This window comes from Dromiciops gliroides, chromosome 6 (assembly GCF_019393635.1).
Source record: "Dromiciops gliroides isolate mDroGli1 chromosome 6, mDroGli1.pri, whole genome shotgun sequence".
Lineage (NCBI taxonomy): Eukaryota > Metazoa > Chordata > Mammalia > Microbiotheria > Microbiotheriidae > Dromiciops > Dromiciops gliroides.
The window spans coordinates 14,137,078-14,155,734 of NC_057866.1; the positions used below are offsets into that span (position 1 = coordinate 14,137,078).

An 18,657-nucleotide genomic window follows, 5' to 3' on the forward strand; every position below is an offset into this window, starting at 1 on the left:
CCCCAGCACTTCCTTTCACTAACACACATACACACCTGCCTCTCATGTATTTTCTCCCCCGCCCTTCACACATTGCTATGTGAACTTGGACAACTCATTAAAGCACATCACTCTGTTATATTACCTGCCACCATTCTGAAGCTGTCCCACAAACTTTCTCATCTACACATTTTTCTTTGTTGGCATTCCCCACTCTCCCCATGACTCTTACACACTTCCCTTTTTTAAAATCGCTCTTTTGCTTTTATATCACCTTCATTTCCATAAGTATCCCACCTATACGAGCTCAGTTTCCCTCCTAACAAAGGATAAGCAGTTTAGGGAAACTTGGAACATTAGCTGAAATGATGTGACTTTTCCCTGTGAGGAAAAGAGGGAGGCCCATCTTCCCATCCCTTCTTGGAGGATTCAGTTTGGACAGTATAATTCCAATGTTATTCTGTTATTTATTATTACTTTTCTTCCCCTTCACATTGTTGTCATCCTTGTGTCTGTTGTTTTCCTGGTTCTACCCACCAATTTTTGCACACCCTTCTATATACCATTTGTGTCTCACATGCAAACACACTCAAAAATTCTCTCTCACTTTTTTTTTTTTCTAAAAAGCAGCCTACAAAGGGAGGGGTCGAGGGCTCCCGGGGCAGGCTAAATTGTGGGCGGGCTGGCTGACTGGGCTGAGCTATCTCCCATCTACACTGAGATAAGGACCCAGGACGCCAGGAGAGAAACCTGACAAAATTAGCTCCTACCAGAGGTTACAGTCACTTCCTTCTCCCCCAACCTCCCTTCTCTCCCTCGCCACCGACCTCACCTCCTCTGCCTCTTCTCCAGCCTCCCGATACTGGGCAGCTGCGTGCAGCCTCCTGATGGAAGCCGGAACCCCGGGACCAGGGGACCCCCTCTATTCCCACCTCTCACTTCCATCCGGGACCCAGGTAAGAGGGGCAAGAAGCCCAGCAAGTTGGAGGGAGGCCGGGCACAGGGTCCATTTGACTGTGCTGCCTTTTTCTCGACGGAGGCTGGAGCACTCAGCCCCATGCATCTGGCCTTAGTAGGGAGGGACATCTGCATCATTTGGCCACAGGGAGGCCACCTGAGCCCGCCTGGCTGACTCTGCAGGGGAACTTGGTGCTGGGTCCTCAATCCTCCCCATACCGAACTCCCGGCCGGATGGGCACCATAAAAAACCTCTGGGGGAGGGGGCTAGGCAGGGGCCGAGTGGGTTAGGCACATTCACTTTCTCTCTTGCTTTCCTCCTCCAAAATGAGGCAGCTGGACAAGATGACGGCCAAGACCCCTTCCAGCCCCAAATCTAAGATCCTTTTCCCCTCCCCCACCCGAGTTTCCTCACCTGTAAAGTAAGAGGATGGGACAAGAAGGCCACTCCCATCCCTTCTAGCCCGGCATCTGGGGTCCTGGACCGTTCAGCTTCCCTAAGGTCAATGCTCCGTCTTTGTTTTTCTCTCAAGTTGTCAGCAGAAGGTCAGATCATACGGACAAAACGTCTGGGAAGAGCTAATGCTGTAATAAAATTAATTGTCCAACAAAGTCAGTGTGACCCATTTACTGCCGTGGATAACCATGGTGAAAATAACCACCAGCCTTCTCATAGCTCTTTAAAGTCTGAAGAGCAATCCACAGATATCTCATATGATACTCATGACAACCCTGGGAGGGAGGGGCTATTGTAATCTCCATTTTTCAGGTGAGGAAACTGAGGCACAGGTTAAATAACTTGCCTGGGGTCACAGTTAGTGTCTGAGGCAGGATTTGAACTCAGGTCTTCCTGACTCTAGATCCAGAGATTACATAAGTCACCTAGATGCCCCTCATTTATGCTGCATGCTAATGAGTCAATTGCTAAACAGTTAATAATTTGAGTGTTAATAGTAATAGTAGTAGTAGTAGTAGTAGTAGTAGGCTTCCACCAGTCTCAGACGACCATGTTAATAATATGTTAATATATTATATATAATTGTTATGTATAATATATAATATATCTATGTTAATAATGGTGAGCTAATAATGTGTTAAGTTAATAACATGAATTAATAATAAGAACCAAACCCAATTTTTAGTCCTATTCTTCTCTTGGATTTTTAGTATCTTTAAAGGTACCAGTGTCAAGACAGTTTTAAAAAATATATTTTATTCCTGGGGAGGGAACAAAAAAAAAGGAAAAAAGAAATTTACATGATACCTTCCTTATACATTTAAAAGAAATAGTAAATTGTACATAATAGATTTGCAGTTTCATGTGCAATCATCTTTTAAAAAATTCTACTGTTGGGGCAGCTAGGTGGCGCAGTGGATAGAGCACCGGCCTGGAGTCAGGAGTACCTGAGTTCAAATCTGACCTCAGACACTTAACACTTACTAGCTGTGTGACCCTGGGCAAGTCACTTAACCCCCATTGCCTCACTGAAAAAAAAATTCTACTGTTACAGAAATGCTTGTTTTATAAATTAAAAATAAAATTAATAAATTAAATAACTCACATATGCACATGCATAATGTGAACTTGCTCTTCACTGTAAGTATTCTAATCTCCATTTTTCAGATGAAGAAACTGGAGCTCAAAGAAGTTCGGAGCGAACTCAGAGGTCCCTCCACTTTTAAGTTTAAGATAGATACTAGATCTAAAAAGGATGCCACAGGGCTTGAAGGGACTTCAGAGATCATTTAGGTCTGATTTTACCGGGGAGGAAGCAGAGCGCTAGTTGTGGGAGCTGAGATTCCAAACTTGTACCTTTGCCTCCAATTTCTGTGTTCTACTCCTGACATGCCCCGGCCTGGGATCTGTCTTACTTACTGCAGATGCCCTTAGCCCTGGCTTCAGAGCGGGTCCCTCGATGCCTAGGGTACCTCTGGGATCTGCTCATTTGGAGACGATGCCAGGGTCTGAGGCTGGATTCTCGGAAGAGGACTGTGCGCTATGCGCTAGGACAGAGCTGGGAGGGAGCCTTGGGACTGAAGGTCCCAGATCTTGGCACGACTCCTCCGCTGTGTTTGGCTGAAGAGGTGGGGGCTGGTGGGTCTGCAAGAACTCCTCTGGATCTGGGAGCTGCTATGCCACCTTTTCTATGGTTTCCTTGAAGCCGGGCCCAGGGCAGGCTGCCTTTTCTAAATCTACGTCCCGGAGTCTCAGCTAAAACCGAGAGCCTGCTATCTCCGGTGGGAGGAAAACCAGGGCATGAGGCTTCCTGGGTCCATGTCCAGTACGGCAGAGCCGGCACTATTAGGGAGCCACCTTCGGGGGTATCGGGGCACAGAGTTACAGTCCTCTTCCAGTGGTCCCTGCCGGGGAATGTCCAGGCCACCCCCCTTCCCCAGCCCCCAAACCCTGCCTACACCAGGGACTTAGCCAAGCCTGGGAACAGACTTAGGAAGCCTAAAAGATTTCGAGCTGGGAGGAACCTAGAGGTCGGCTGGTCTGATCTCTCGGTCAGGGTCACACAGGCAGTGAATGTTGGCCTCAGGGCGGGCATGGTAGATCAGGCGCTGGAGCGGAAGAGCGAGTTCCAATGGCGACCCATATTTCCATTCTGTGTGACCCTGGGAAGTCCCTTCATCTTCCTAAGCCTCTTTCTCCATCTGTGAAATGGGGCCGAGGAGCCCCGACTTTGTTGTCCACAGGGTTGTGTTTTGAGGACCAAGCGGCCTCAGGCGTGGCGAGAGCTTTGTCCGACCGAGAGTCTTAAGTGCGGGCTGAGTCTTCACTCTGTCCATTTGGCAGATCTCGACACAACCTCGACACACGGGCTCAAAGTTCCCAGTTCTTGGCATTCGCATCTCAAGACACACCGGCTGTGACTTGTCTCTTGTTTGGGGGATGGGACACCGTTCCGATCTCAAGCTTCTCCCCTCCCCCTTCCTGCTCCCCTTAGCTTTGCCCCTTCTTGTGTGATCATGGGCAGGTCACGCGCCTTCTTGTGCCTCAGTTTCTTTCTTTTCTTTTCTTTTGTTTTTGCGAGGCAATGGGGGTTAAGTGACTTGCCCAGGATCACACAGCTAGTAAGTGTCAAGTGTCTGAGGCCGGACCCGAACTCAGGTACTCCTGAATCCAGGGCCGGCACTTTATCCACTGGGCCACCTAGCCGCCCCCGCCTCAGTTTCTTTATCTGCAAAATGAGGCGGCTGGACTAGACGTCCTCTAAGGCTCCTGCAGCTCAAGACCTTTGATCCTCCAGTGTCTTTCTGCCTACTTGAATTCTGGGCATCCTTTAAGGCTCAGCTCAGAGCCTTCTCCAGCACCTTTCCTCCCTCCCTCCCCCTCTCCCTCAATCTAGAAGCAGTTAGATGGTACAGAGGAGAGAGCACTGGACCTGGAGTCAGGAAGAAGTGAGTTCAAATCCTGCCTCAGACACTCACTACCTATGGGACTTGGAAGTGACTTAATCTCTCTTCTCAGCTATAAAACAGAATGTTACCACCCCTGGACACTCCTCCCTTCCCATGCCCTCCTAGGAGCTCCTCCAGCCATCACGCACTCTTACGTGTTGTTTGTTACTGTTTTCTGGTGGGCCCAGGGGCTGCCTCCCTCTGAGACCCTGTCCTGCCCAGAGTGGGGCGAGCTCCATATTGGAGGAGGCAGAGGATTTTCTCGGACAGTGGCCTATGGCTTGGTCGAAGGCTCTTGGGCAGCCTAACCCTTGGCCCTGGAGGAGCCTGTCCCTGCTGCCCTGGTCCGTGGGTAACCATCTGGGCTGCCCAAACCTGGCCTCCTTCCTTCCAGGGGTGGCCAGGAGTCTCCATAGCTGGGCCTCAGCCCGGGAATCCCTTTTCTTCTGCTCTTGCTGCTTTTATCTCACTTCCTCTTGGCATATCAGATGGGGGTGGCCAGCACTGCCTGCTTCAGCCCTCACTGGGCCTGCACGAATTACTAGTGAATAACAGCCACTGGAGAGGACTATCTGGGCACAGCGAGGGGTACTTGGGGAAGTCGGGCCAAGACCCAAAGCCCTCAGCTGCAGGATGACAGGGCTCCCTGCCTTTACCACCCATCCCATCACCTACCGCTGCTCTGCAAAGGCAGGGAGGACTCAGCAACTGGGAGAGAGTGAGTGAGCAGAACAGCCCCTCCCCCTCCCGCTATCTTAGGGGGCAGAGCACAACAGCCCCCCCACCCCCTCCCGCTATCTGAGGGGGCAGAGCACAGACCTGACTTCCGAGGAGTCTAGCGGACGATGGCTATGGGAAAGGTTTTTGATTTGGGATGTGATGGGAACACATTCGTGGATGAGGGGGAAGGGGCAGGGGAGAGATGGAAGAAGGGTGAGCTCTTCAACCTTAGGTTCATCTGTGAATGGATGATGTGTGTGTGTGAGATCTGTCAAATTGCCTTTGAGGATAACTGGCTCCCTTTGTGATCCAGTCTTTTATTCTATGCATTTAATGTTACTCAGAGAAGGGGGCCCAAGGGTCTTATCCGTCTGCCCAAAGTGGGCCGTGGCTCACAAGTCTGAGAGCTTTTATCTTCAAGGATGGGAGGGATCAGGATCAAGGGGGGCAGTCTTTGGAGCCCGAAGCTGGTTGTTCTCTGTAGACAGGCTGTGCTCCCTGCCTGAACGCTCCCCCCCCCCCCGCCCCCGCCGCCTCCCAGAAGGCTCAGCCTCCTTCAAAGTTCAGCTCTGGGACCACCACCTCCCTCCTGGGTGCAGCTGCTCTCTCCATCAGAAACATCACAAATGACTGTATATTTTGCATTTACTTTTCTGAATGGGTTGGGAGACCATGGGGGACGGACTGGGAGGTCAAGGTGAGGACAGAGATGAAAAGACCTAGCTCCAAGGGGAATGGTGGGAGCCCTGAGCTTTGTGGGGACAGAGGGGAATGGGGTGGGATGGTACAGAATAGCTGAGTTACAGAGGATGACCCACTTCCTTCCAGCTTGACATTACTCCGAACTTAGAGGTCTTGGGGAATCCTGATTTTATTTCTTAAGTTCAGAATAAAATAGTAACTTTTTAAAAAGACAGAAGAAGCCAAGGCTGCAAATAGTAAAGTGGGACTAACCCAGGGTAAATGATGGATCTGGGGAGGGGAGAGAACCCTGCAGGGTTCTGAGGGCAGAGTCGGGGGACTACTCAAGGGCCCTGATTCAGCATGGCCTTTCCCACGCAGGACCCCAAGATGGCCAACAGCCCCCTGTGCCCCCTCTTGGAGTACATGAGTAACATCACGAGCCACACCAACTCCAGCTGGCGCTACATCGACTACGCCTCGGTGACCCTGCACGCGCTGGTCTCTCTGATGGGCATGGTGGAGAACTCCGTCATCCTCTTCCTGGTCAGCTGCCGCATGCGCCAGACGGTGGTGACCACCTGGGTGCTGCACCTGGCCCTGTCTGACCTCCTGGCCACGTCCAGCGTGCCCTTCTTCACCTACTTCCTGGCTGTGGGCCACTCGTGGAACTTGGGCACCACCTTCTGCAAGTTGCACTCGTCCATCTTCTTCTTGAACATGTTTGCCAGCGGCTTCCTTCTCAGTGCCATCAGCCTGGATCGCTGCCTGCAGGTGGTGAAGCCCATCTGGGCTCAGAACCACCGCACGGTGGCCGCGGCCCAGAAGGTCTGCCTGGTACTGTGGGGCCTGGCCCTGCTCAACACCGTGCCCTACTTCCTGTTCCGAGACACCATCCCGCGGCAGGACGGGCGGGTCATGTGCTACTACAATCTCCTGCTCCACAGCTCTGGCGCGGACAGGGATGCCATCTGTGGTTGCCGCCAAATGGCCCTGGCCGTCAGCAAGTTCTTGCTGGCTTTTGCCATACCCCTGGGCATCATCGCTGCCTGCTACTTGGCCGTGAGCCTGCAGGTGCGCCACCGGTGCCGCCGCCACCCCAGCCGGTTTGTGCGCCTGGTGATGGCAGTCATTGCCGCTTTTGTGCTCTGCTGGCTGCCCTACCACATCTTCAGCCTGCTGGAGGTGCAGGCGCAGTATGATGACTCCAGCCTGCGCCCACTGGTGCTGCGGGCCCTGCCCTTCGTAACCAGCCTGGCCTTCATCAACAGCGTGATCAACCCCTTCCTCTATGTGCTGACCTGCCCTGACGTGCTGCAGAAGTTGCGCCACTCCCTGCGCTGTGTGCTCGAGAGCGTGCTGGTAGAGGATACCGAGTTTGGCTGTGGCAGCGGCCGCCGGCGCCGCAGCTCGCAGCTGGCCTCCTTGTCCAGATCCTCCTCCACTTCTAGCTCTATGGGCTTCCGAAGCCGCTGGCTCGCCTGGCTAGGGGCTAAGATTGCCAGACAGCCAGGGAAGGGCCCAGCCCCGGATGAGCTGAAGGAGGGGGTTCCCTTGAAATGAGGCTGCCCACTGGGAGTCTGGGGTATGCCCCCCTCCACACAGGACATCCCGCCATTCTACTGGGCTAAGCACTTCCAGTTCCCCAAGTCTTGCAGTGCCCGAATCCCTCTGGGAATGACCACAGGATGAAACATTTAGACCTGGAGGAGGCCTCGAAGATCAGCTAAACCCACCTATTGTTTGACATAACTGAGACCAACCCTATTTCAGAGATGGGGAACCTGAGGTCCAAAAAGATGCCGTTTGCTGAAGGGCAGTAGGTTAGCAAGCGGATGGGGGATGTGGAGTTTGGTCTTCTGATTCTAAATGACTTCACCAAATCATTAACATTTGAGGGAATGAGTTTATTCGATCAGTTTCTCCAGGACTGGGCACAACCTCACGTCACAAGGCCACCCAAAACATGGATTCATGACCTCAGTGTCTCACAGGAATAGCTCCTGTGCTGCCCTCTGTCCCCCACTCCCCAGAAAGATCTTCCCAACTGACCACCAAGGGGCCCTTCCCTCCAAGCCACATCCTCTCTAATGTTATCTCAAGTTGGGGGAGAAGGAACCCAGATTTGTTGTTTGTCCCTGGGCTGGCTGGTGGGCAAAGGCATCAAAAATGCAATGGGGGCTCCTAGCAGTTCCTGCCCCGGGGTCTGGCTTCCCAATGCCAGCATGAAGCGTAGGGCAGACCCTCTTGGCTGGCAGCTAGATGCCCTCTGGACCCCCATTCCTGCACATGAGTTCGGCAGGCAGGTCATTCTTGCCTCCCCCAAGACTTGTTACAGTCAATAAAATGGGATGTGTCCTTTGGCCTCGTGTCCATGTTGTGGAAGGCTAGAAGGGAGGAGGTAACATTTATTGCTCACAAAGAAAGAGAGTCTGTCCTGGTGCAGCCCCCAGCCTCACTACTGGCCCTTCTGTCCAGGTCTCAGGGCTCTGAGGGGCGATGCCCAACCCCAGGTTCCCCACAGTACCCAAGGCCCAAGCCTGGGCTTCCTCCAGTGCTGACCTGGGAATGACAGGTCAAGTGCCCATGGCCATCATGGGTCCCAGGAGGTGTCAATGGCCAAAGGACTGGGGCCAGAAGCTGAGGGACAGCTGGGACCCCTGCACCCATGCCTCACTCCTTGGCCACTGGGCACTTTGGGGGCTGCTTCTGCAGAAGCACCAGGGTGTCCCGCTTCTCGATGCGCCGAAGCTGCTTCTTCTTGGCCCGCTTGAGCTTGGTGGGGTTCCGGATCTAGTAAGAAGAGAGGGGGGAATATCCCTTAGAACCCTTTGGCCCTTGGCTGCTCCTCCCTTTCCCATGACTCTGGAGATAAACACCCAAGTTCTTGCTCCTTGGGGGTCAGACCTCCCCTAGTGCCCCGAGATAGCAACCACCTGAACAAACCTGTCTCCTCCTCCCGCCCTGGGGAGGCTGCCCACCACCCCAACCACCTGGGGATGTGGGCGTGGGGGGGGGGGAGTCTGGGGCACTCACCACTTGGACAATCTCTGCCTTCCGCTCATTCTCCAGACGCCTCTTCAGGTTCTCTGCTCGTCGCCTTTTCTTCTCCTGGACAGAACAGCGAGGACAGATGCTATGGAGCCCAGCAAAGATCGGGGAGGGGACCCTGGGCGGGCCCAGCACTAGCACTGCCCACCTCTGGGCCCCTCTCTGCTCATCTGCTCCCCCTCATTGGCCCTCACACCCCCTGTTCTAAGACCTCTCCCGGCACTAACAATCTATAGACTCACACACGGATCCTATAAATAGCCTGAAGAGACCTCGAATCACCTAATCCAATATTTTGCTCTCATTTTACTGGGAAAACTGAAGCTCAGCAGTGACTTGCCCAAGATCACTCTGCTGAAAACTAACAAAGGCCAGATTTGAATGGCCTGGAGAACAGAGGTGGACACCACCCAACTTGATCGTGGCCTACAGACAGCTGGGATAGGGGGTGGCGGAGCACTTCTGGGCATCAAAGAGTAGAGTGCCGGACTCGAGTGAAAATCCAGTCTGGGTGAACTTGGGCAAGTCTCTGGCTACCTCAGTTTCCTCATCCGTGAAATGGGGAATGACAATCATAGTGCCCATTTCACAGGGTCGCTGTGAGGATCAAATGATGTAAGATTTGCAGATCTTAAAAGTGCTACATGGACCACTGTTATCATACCACCATCTCTGACTGCTCACTCACGGGCCTAGGCATCTGGTTGGGTGGCCGGGAGGCCCAACCTCCCTAGAGGAGATGTCGGGGCCCTGGGTCAGGGGAAGGTCAAGACCAAGGGGTGGGGTTGGGGTAGGGGCCGGCAGCCTGGGAGGACGAGGCAGAGCTAGTCTCGAGATGCTTCTTCTCGCCTAAGAGATGTAGTAACAGTGCACCAGCAGGCAGTGCCGAGGCCCTGGGGTCTCTCCAGGTACAGGCTGGGGCCGGGCAGCTCAGTTCAGATGGAATCCGAGAATGCCTGAGACGAGGGGCATCGTACAGAGCCTCCAGTCTTATCCTTTCCTTTTACTGACTGAGACACCGAGGCACGGGGGCCGCAGCCCATCGTCTCCTGGCTTCAATCTCTAGTGTGCTGGGCAGCGAGGGAGCAGTCAGTGGTCAAGCCCACAGACCACACTGTCTTAGGCTATCTATTTCTGTACTGGAGAGGAGACTTCGAAGGTGGGGAGGGGTCTCAGCCAGGCCCTACTGGGGACAATTCCCAGCCTCGGTCCCACTACCCTACCAGTCTAAAATCGTGAACTGAAGAACGTCTGACGGTCGGAGAAACAAAGGCAGCTTCAGCGGGGTGAGGTCCTTTTCCGGCCCAGCCTGCCCGAGACAGTCAAGTCTCTTGGCCACCCAACACCCGTACTTAGCATCCTTTAAGGATGGACCTTCCGGCCTTTGTCTGGCCTTTGACAGGACGGCAGCTGACTCCAGGGCTGCACCCACTAGAAACGCCCTAGTTAAGATCTAAGCAAAACATGCCCTGATGTCACTTGTACGACAGTAGAATCAGGGCTGCAAGGGAGCTCAGGGGGCGTTTATTCTGACCCCCTCATTGTAAGGATGAGGCAACCGAGGCCCAGAGAGGCAGAAGCGTGTAGGGGATGGGGCACTGACCTCAAACACTCACATCTGCAGAATGGGGGAATTAGGATCAACCACCACAGAGGTGCCTTCAAGCTCTAGCTGTGAGTCCAAGACCAGAGTGTGAATTCTGCCTCAGGTATAAACTAGCTGTGTGATTCTGGCCAAATCACTGTCAGCCTCGGTTCCCTTATTTGTAAAATGGGATTATCACGGCCCCTCCTTCACAGGGTTGTTGTGAGGTTCAAACATGTTAATAAAGCCCTTTGCAAGTCTTCATTTGCTATAGAAATATTACCCCCCCCAACATCATAGGGTCATATCTTTATAAATGGGGAAACTGAGGCACAGAAGGGAAGGAACTTTTCCCAGGTCACACACCAGTGAACAACTGTGACAGATGACAACAGCAGGAGGAATAACTCGAAATGGAATCAGGTTAAATGTGACTATCCCAAGTCTAGGCAGGGGAGGCAGGGCTAGAAATCGGGTCATCTGAAAAAGTCCCGGGGCATGGTGGGGGGGCAGACCATCAGGCAGAAAAGCCTGTGCCCCCTTGGGCTGGATTGGGGAGGGCAGAGCTTCCAGGACCCGGGAGGAGGTGAAGAGTCCCATGGGAAGCTGCCTGGGTCAGGCCCCCACTGGAGCCTGAGAAGGCCGAGGGGCCTAGCGATAATGATGGACACAGGACCAGGGCCGCTGAGCCTGGGGGTGGGAGCTGGGCCAAGGGCCGAGCCGAGAACGAGGGATGCAAGGAGCAGATGGGCAAACTTCAGCCTGACGCAGGGAACAGCTACCTAGATTTGATGGCCGTCTGTGAGTGGGAGACGCTGCCTGGGGAGCAGGGAGCTCTCTCACACAGAGGGGTCGGCTCAATCTCCCAGGGCCCTTTGTCTGGGGGCCTCTGGGGCTGCTTCCTACTCTGGCATCCCAGTTCTCTGAGGCAGCAGAACCCCGGCTGAGACCGCCAAGCTGGGGTTCTTCCCCTCGGTGCTGGGGCATCCCCCCACGTCCGGAGGCTCAGTGGGTCAGTCCAACAGCCTCCTAACCGGAGTCCTAACGGTCTCTCCTCATTCTGTGGGCCTCAGACAAGCACCTCACACCTGGGAGGGGGAGGGAAGGCTGGACCTGGACTGGGATGAGCGGGGTCCAGAGCCTGCCTGATGCTGGCCAGCAGGCTGAGCCCCCGAGTCACCTAATGTCTCCAAGTGATTCTGGCCCCCGGGGATGATCCCTGAAGGACCGAGGAGCTGGAAGGGAGGGACCTCGTTTTACAAATGAGAAAACTGAGGCCCACAGACAGGTGAAGGGACTTAGCCACGGGGCGGAGCCCACGTTCAAGCCCAGCCCCTACTTGGCAACATGCTACCCAAGCACCAACCACCACCACTACCTGCCACTTGGCACTCAAGGTCCTCCTGTCAGGCCCCCCTGCCCAGCTGGATTAGTGCCCGCACCACCCTGCCCTCAGCCTGAAATACCCGACCTCATTCATAGTTTAAAAATTGGCTCTGATACTGCCTCCTCCAGGAAGCTGACCCTGATTGTTGCACACGGGTAATGAGCTTGCCCTCCCTGCACTTCCCGTCTCCCTCCTAGACCTTCCGTTCCCAGCAGGCAGGAGCCGCGGCTTTTCCCTCATCTCCCCACACCTATCCCGGGGGGCCTCACCTCTTTGCACCTCCGCTTCTCCTCCTCCAGGTGCCGGGCAAAGTCTTTGGCCAGCTTCCTCTCCTGCCGCTCCTTCATCTTGCGCTCCCAGGATGTCTTCAGCGGCTTGTCCTGGACCATCTGGGAAAACCTGGAGGGTGGGGGGATGCCTCCCCAGTGAGAGCTCTGTGGGTGGACCCAAACACCCCCTCCCGGGACAAAATACACAGCACCAAACCTGACATTCAAAGCCTTCTGGGATTTACTGTTGATCCACAAGCACCGCCTAGTGCTAAGAGCTAAGGATTCAAAGACAGAAGACCCCGCTCCCCAGGAGCGCAGGGTGGCAGGGCAGCCGGGGTGGCTCAAGTGACCAACGGTCCCAAGGAAACACATACAAAGCCGACCAAAGGTCACCCCTGTTGGGAGGGGGAAGGAGATAAGCATTTCTAGAACACCTACTATGTGCTTGTTTACACCTGGAGAGGTCATGTTAATCCAGGTCCTCTTTACGCTGGAGGAAACCAAGGCAAAAGGAGACTGACTAAGTGACTTGCCCAGGGTCACCCAGCTCTAAGGGTCTGAGGTCTCTTGGGGCAGCTAGGTGACACAGTGGATAAAGCACTAGCCTTGGATTCAGGAAGACCTGAGTTCAAATCCAGCCTTAGACACTTGACACTTACTAGCTGTGTGACCCTGGGCAAGTCACTTAACCCTCATTGCCCAGCAAAAACCCAAAAAACCAAAACAAAACCAGAAAGAGTCTGAGGTCTCCCTGACCCTCAATGAAGCACCACCCAACACACCCCCAGCTGCCTCACGCCAGGGCCAATGGGGTGGGGGCACCTCCTACCTTACCCCTGACCCTACCAAACTGTCAGAATCACAGGAATCATCTCGCCCAAGCAGGGCCTGACCACCTCCTGGGATGGGGAGAAGCCCCCCTTTTTCTGAGGGGGCTCTACCTGTTAGGCTTTCCTTCAGGCTGAGCCCAAATCTGCTTCCCACCCAGGGTCTCCCCCTGCTTCTCATTCGGTGCCCCTCCCTCACACAAGGAGGCAAAGAGCTGGGGTGGAGGAGGAGGGCGCTCTATTTGGCCTTGCCCAGGGCTCCTGAATGTGCTGCCTGACAGTGGTATCCCAGCCATGGGGAAATGCCTCCCCATCCTGAGCTTCCAGCGTCCTTTTCAGCTCTAAATGCTCCAATCCAATTCACCGGATGTCAAGTGTACAGTGTACAGAGTTAGGGAGTCCTGGGTTTGAGGGCCGTCTGGGACCCACCCTGGCTGGGGGTCACTGGCTAGTATGTAAGTGCCCCAAAGAGCGTGCAGATCTGCAGTCTCTACACAGGAATGAATGAAATCCAAGGTCTGGACCAAGACACACTGGAAAGGCTCTGGCCAGTGGCTGGAGCTCTGGGCCTGGCATCAGACAGAACTGGCCTCAGCTTCTAATCCTTTAGCCTCCTTTTGCCTCGGTTTCCTCCTGTGTAAAAAGGGGGTGATAAGAGTGGCAGCTCTACAAATGCTTACTCCCTTTCTTCCTTTGTCAGTGATAACTTTTGGGGTGAGATCAGACCCCTCCTCTGACCTCAGCAGGCCTCAGTTTCCCTTATTTTCTCTGGAACACACCCTCCGCTCCCACCAGGCAGGTCACAGACCACAGGGCTGAGAAGGGAGCTGAAAGATCACGTGGCCCAACCAGCCCCCTGCTTTTACAGAGGAGGAAACTGAGGCTCACGGTGTGATCCACGGCCCCTTAACCCGAGGCATGTTCCTTCTTCCAGAGGAAGGCTGAGGGCCCACGGCACACGCCTCACTTACTTATCATGTATTGGCCCATGCTGTTGTCAGAACCACCGCAGAGGCAGCCTGGGGCTCACTGGGGGTGGGGGCCCTGCCTACGCAGCTCAGGGCTGGGCACAGGGCAGCAGAGCCTCAGTTTCCCCTTCTGTTGGAAATGCTGCTGCCGTGACAGCTCCTGCTTCTTCTTCCAGGCGCTTTGGTTCAAGAAAAAAGCCCTTTCCCCTCACCTTTTCTTGTTGCGATCCTTCCACACTCGGCCGGACTTGGGCTTCCCTTTGGGAATTAGCGTGGCCTCCTTCTGCTTGGACTTCTTGGGTGCTGGGGTGGCGGCGGGGGAGCCACCCCGCTTCTTGGTTTGGGGTGCCTGGGTCACCGGCTGCACCTCTGCTGCTCCATCCTGGGGCAGCACCCCTGATTTGGGGGTTACTGGCTCAGGCTGCCCCAAGGAGCACTCTCTGCCAAACTCTGGCTGTCCTCCCTGGCACTCAGATCCCTTGTCTCTTAGACTCTGGGGGTACACTGGGCTGGCTTCTGGGGGGGGTCTGGGCTCCACATGATCCCCGGAGGGCCCAGCGCCCTGAGCTCCATGACTCTTAGGGGAGCCCAGACAGGGCTTCTTGGAGCTTTGTGGGGATCCCAGGCCTGGCTCCCTTCCACCTCCAGCACCCTTGGACTGCTGATTCTGATGTCTCTTGGGGGACCCCAGACCAGGCTCTGGGTGACTACGAGGGGACCCCGAGCCCTGATCCTTTCTCTGGGGGGACCTCAAGTCCTGTCCCTGAAGACTCTTGGGGGACCCAGGGCAGGACACTGGATGACTCTGGGGGGTCCTCAGACCCTGATCCTGTCTCTGGGGTGACCCCAAGTCCTTACCCTTAATTTTGGGGAACCCCAGTCCAGGCCCTCTGGGGTTCTGGGGGCACCCTGGACCCTGCCTCCGCGGGGACCCCAAGTCCTGACCCTGACTCTTGGGGGACCCCAGGCCAGGCCCTCTGGAATTCTGGGGGCACCCTGGACCCTGCCTCCGCGGGGACCCCAAGTCCTGACCCTGACTCTTGGGGGACCCCAGGCCAGGCCCTTTGGAATTCTGGGGGCACCCTGGACCCTGCCTCCGCGGGGACCCCAAGTCCTGACCCTGACTCTTGGGGGACCCCAGGCCAGGCCCCCTGGGGTTCCGCGGGGACTCCGGCCCCGCCTCGCCCGCTCCGGCCGCCGCTTCCGGAACCGGCTCTAACGTTGCTTCGGCCTTGGCCCCCAACAGGCTGCGCCGGGCCTTGCGGGCCCTCCGGGATCGGGTCGCCGGGATCGCGGCGTTCTCAGCTTCTAGCCCCTCTAGGCGCCGGCTTCTCCTTCGAGGCGTCTCCATTCTCTCGCGCCGAACCCACACGAGCCCACCAGGACACGATCCACGTGGAGCTCCCGGCTTCTCCGGCCGTCGGCGCTTCCCGTGACGTCACAAAACAGCGACCGGCCAATGAAGGGCCGGGAGGCGTGTTATCCGGTCGGCCATATTAGTGAGGGGCAGAACCCCAGAGGCCTCACTGTCCAGGAGCATGCGCTTTGCCGCCCCTCCCTGAGCAGCCCGTTTGCGCTTGCGTTGATCCCACTGGGACTATCCTGGAGCGGCGGTAAGGGTCGCCCTGAGAGGAGGGGCTACCCCGCCCGTTCTAAGGCGCTTAGAGATCGCGTAGTGCAAAGGCCACGCTTTACTGAGGGGGAAACAATCCCAGAGAGGGACCCGCCCACGGTCACGCAGCCAACCAACCAACCAACAGGCAATGTTTGAGTGCCTGCTGTGTGCCAACCACCGAGCTAGATAATACTGCGTTTATCTGGGCTGTGGTTTGGGGAGAGAAGCGAAAAGGGAAGGCGGCCCTGCCTTCGGGGAGCTTACATTCTAGCGGGAAGTGAGGGGCTAGGCTTACGTAAATACAAAGTAGGCGTAAGGGGGATCTTGGGCCGGGGGCGGGGCTCTAGAGTCGGACTTGAAAGGGAACCAGAGCCGTGCACCACCTCGGGCTCGGCGGGGGGCCGGTGCAAAGGCCCGGACGTGGGAGATAAGAGTGTGATGGAGGATGAACAAATTAGGGGAAAGGGAGAAGGGGGCAGGAGGAGCAGAGAAAATAGATTCCACCCCCTCAACCTGCCCTGGCCAGACCAATCCCCCTTCATACATCACCAAAATTTCTCATTTATACCCTTAGAACTGTCCCCCAAATGTCAGCAAAACTAGCCCGCTCATCGAAAAGGTCTGAGCGTAGCTGCAGTGCCCCCCACCTGTGGCCCCCCCGCCTGTGGCCCCCACCTCCGCAATTTGCCGCCATGTTTGGTCATTATAATTTCACAACAATGAGTATAAACGTATAAATTAAAGTGTTTTCAAGGCACTTCAAGACAGTGAGGCTGCAAGTCAGGAGATTTGGGTTTATTTTTCTGTCTTCTACTCTTCTACCATTTTTGTGCTGGGATTTGGCTTTCAGTGCTGATGACTTTTTTAAAAAATAAAAGTATTTTATTATTTTCCAGTTACATGTTGAAATAGTTTTCAACATTTTTTTTAATAAGATTTCCAATTTCCAATTATATATATATATATATCAGATTACCTGCTGTTCTTCTGGTTCTGCTCATCTCACTCATCATCAGTTCATGTAAGTCCTTCCAGGTTTCTCTGAACTCCTCCTGCTCATCGGTTCTTATAGCACAATAGTATTCCATTACATTCATATACCACAACTTGTTCAGCCATTCCCCAATTAATGGGCAGCCCCTCAATTTCCAATTCCTTGCCACCATAAAAAGAGCAGCTATAAATATTTTTGTACATGTGGGTCCTTTTCCCTTTTTTATGATCTCTTTGGGAAAAAGACCCAAAAGCGGTATTGCTGGATCAAAGAGTATACACAGCCTTCTAACCTTTGGGCATAATTCCAAATTCTCTCCAGAATGGTTGGATCAGTTCACAGCTCCACCAACAATGCATTACGGTTCCAATTTTTCCACAGCTTCTCCAACATTTATTATCTTCCTTTTTTGTCATATTAGCCCATCTGATAGGTGTCAGATGGTACCTCAGAGTTGTTTTAATTTGCATTTCTCTGATCCATAGTGATTTAGAGCATTTTTTCATATGGCAACAGATAGCTTTGATTTCTTCATCAGAAAACAGCCTGTTCATATCCTTGACCATTTCTCAAGTGGGGAATGATTTGGATTCATATAAATTTGATTCAGTTCCTGATAAATTTTAGAAATGAGGCCTTTCTCAGAAGTACTGGCCATAAAAATTCTGATGACTTTTTTTAAACATAATTTTAACTTGTTGTTTTTCTGAACTTGAGAAGCACAACAAGCCATGGGTGCTTCCATAACTGTGCAGTGCAATTATGACTGGTTTGTGCATCGGTTGGTTGATTGATAGTCATCCTTTGTTCTCAGAGGACCAAAATGACATCACTCTGTTGGAGTCAAGGTGCAGTGTGTCCAGCTGTGAGTGATCAGATCAACATGAGCTCCAAGGCCCGACAACAGGTGGCACGAATAATCCATGTGAACATTTGGAGTGGAGATGCTTCCAGACTTGTGCATCTCATGTTTCTTTTGAGCTACTGCAATTCTGCTTTGTTCACCTAGCACACCTAGCACAGAATCGATTCCTCTGGCCTCCGTGTGAACGCTTGCCTTGTGTGAGTTCTCCGTAAAATAGTCTTCTAGGCAAATGTGCTTTTGACATTCAAACAAGTCCAGCCCATCAGAGTTGTGCTCTCTGCAGTAGAGTTTGCTTCCTTGGCAGTTCAGCTCAGGAAAGGACTTCAGTGTCTGCTACTTTATCTTGCCAGGAGAACTTTGATTGTCTAATTCACATGGGATTGATTCTTTTTCTTGGCATGGTGCTGGTAGACTGTCCAGGTTTCACATACATACAGCCACAAACTCAGCACAACAGACCTTGAGTTTGGTGGGCAGCTTAATACCTCTCGTCTCCCACACTTGCCAAACACTGAGCTAGCTCTCTCAATGTGTGTATCAACCTCATAATCCATATATGTACATCCCTTGAAAGTATACTGCTAAGGGGGCAGCTAGGTGGCACAGTGGATAGAGCACTGGCTCTGGATTCAGGAGGACCTGAGTTCAAATCTGGCCTCAGACACTTGACACTTACTAGCTGTGTGACCCTGGGCAAGTCACTTAACCCTCACTGCCCCCCCAAAAAAGTATACTGCTAAGGTAAGTGAACTTATCCACAGCATTCACTATTTCTCCATTTGTTGTAACCCATGGTTCTATGTATGGATGGTGTGGTGCTGGCTGCTGGGGCACCTGTGTTTTCTTGGTGTTAATTGTTAAGCCAAAATTAGCACAAGAAGCAATGCATACGCACATACACACATGTGTGTATGTGTGTATGTGTGTATAGGCATATGTGCACACATATAGATACACGTGTAAGTATACACAAGTACACATATACACACATTCACTCATATATATGCATATGTACACGTATAATAATGACATATTACATATTCTTTCTCTATTTTAACTGCCCTGCACTCTATCCACTGCATCGCTTTGCACTTAATAAAGACTTGCTTATCCATTGATTTCTGCCATAAGTTAGTCTGAAATGGGGGTGGGGGATAGAGTACTTTGTACAACTACCTTCTGGGCATGAAATAAAGATACAGATAAGGGAAGCTGATGGCACAGTGAATAGAACTTCCAGGCCTGGAATCAGGAAGAGTCACCTTTCCAGAGTTCCAATCCAGCCTCAGACATCTAGTAGCTGTCTGGGCAAGTCATTTAACTCTCCTTCAGTTTTCTTATCTGTAGAATG

The 18,657-nt window shown here is 53.4% G+C and overlaps 2 protein-coding genes across 2 annotated transcripts; one reads left to right on the forward strand and one right to left on the reverse strand.

Moving 5' to 3' along the window:
* Positions 1-784: 784 nt before the first annotated feature.
* Positions 785-7,305, forward strand: PTGDR2 (prostaglandin D2 receptor 2). Its single transcript, XM_043973337.1, has 2 exons — positions 785-935; positions 6,124-7,305. The coding sequence occupies exons 1-2, from the start codon at positions 867-869 to the stop codon at positions 7,303-7,305; spliced, it is 1,251 nt and encodes a 416-aa protein (XP_043829272.1). The 5' UTR covers positions 785-866.
* A 323-nt stretch (positions 7,306-7,628) lies between these two features.
* CCDC86 (coiled-coil domain containing 86) lies at positions 7,629-15,263 on the reverse strand. Its single transcript, XM_043969543.1, has 4 exons — positions 14,045-15,263; positions 12,035-12,164; positions 8,779-8,853; positions 7,629-8,535 (listed from the first exon to the last, which is right to left on the reverse strand). Exons 1-4 carry the CDS (start codon positions 15,181-15,183, stop codon positions 8,416-8,418), a joined length of 1,464 nt encoding a protein of 487 aa, XP_043825478.1. The 5' UTR covers positions 15,184-15,263; the 3' UTR covers positions 7,629-8,415.
* Between the last annotated feature and the right edge of the window lie 3,394 nt (positions 15,264-18,657).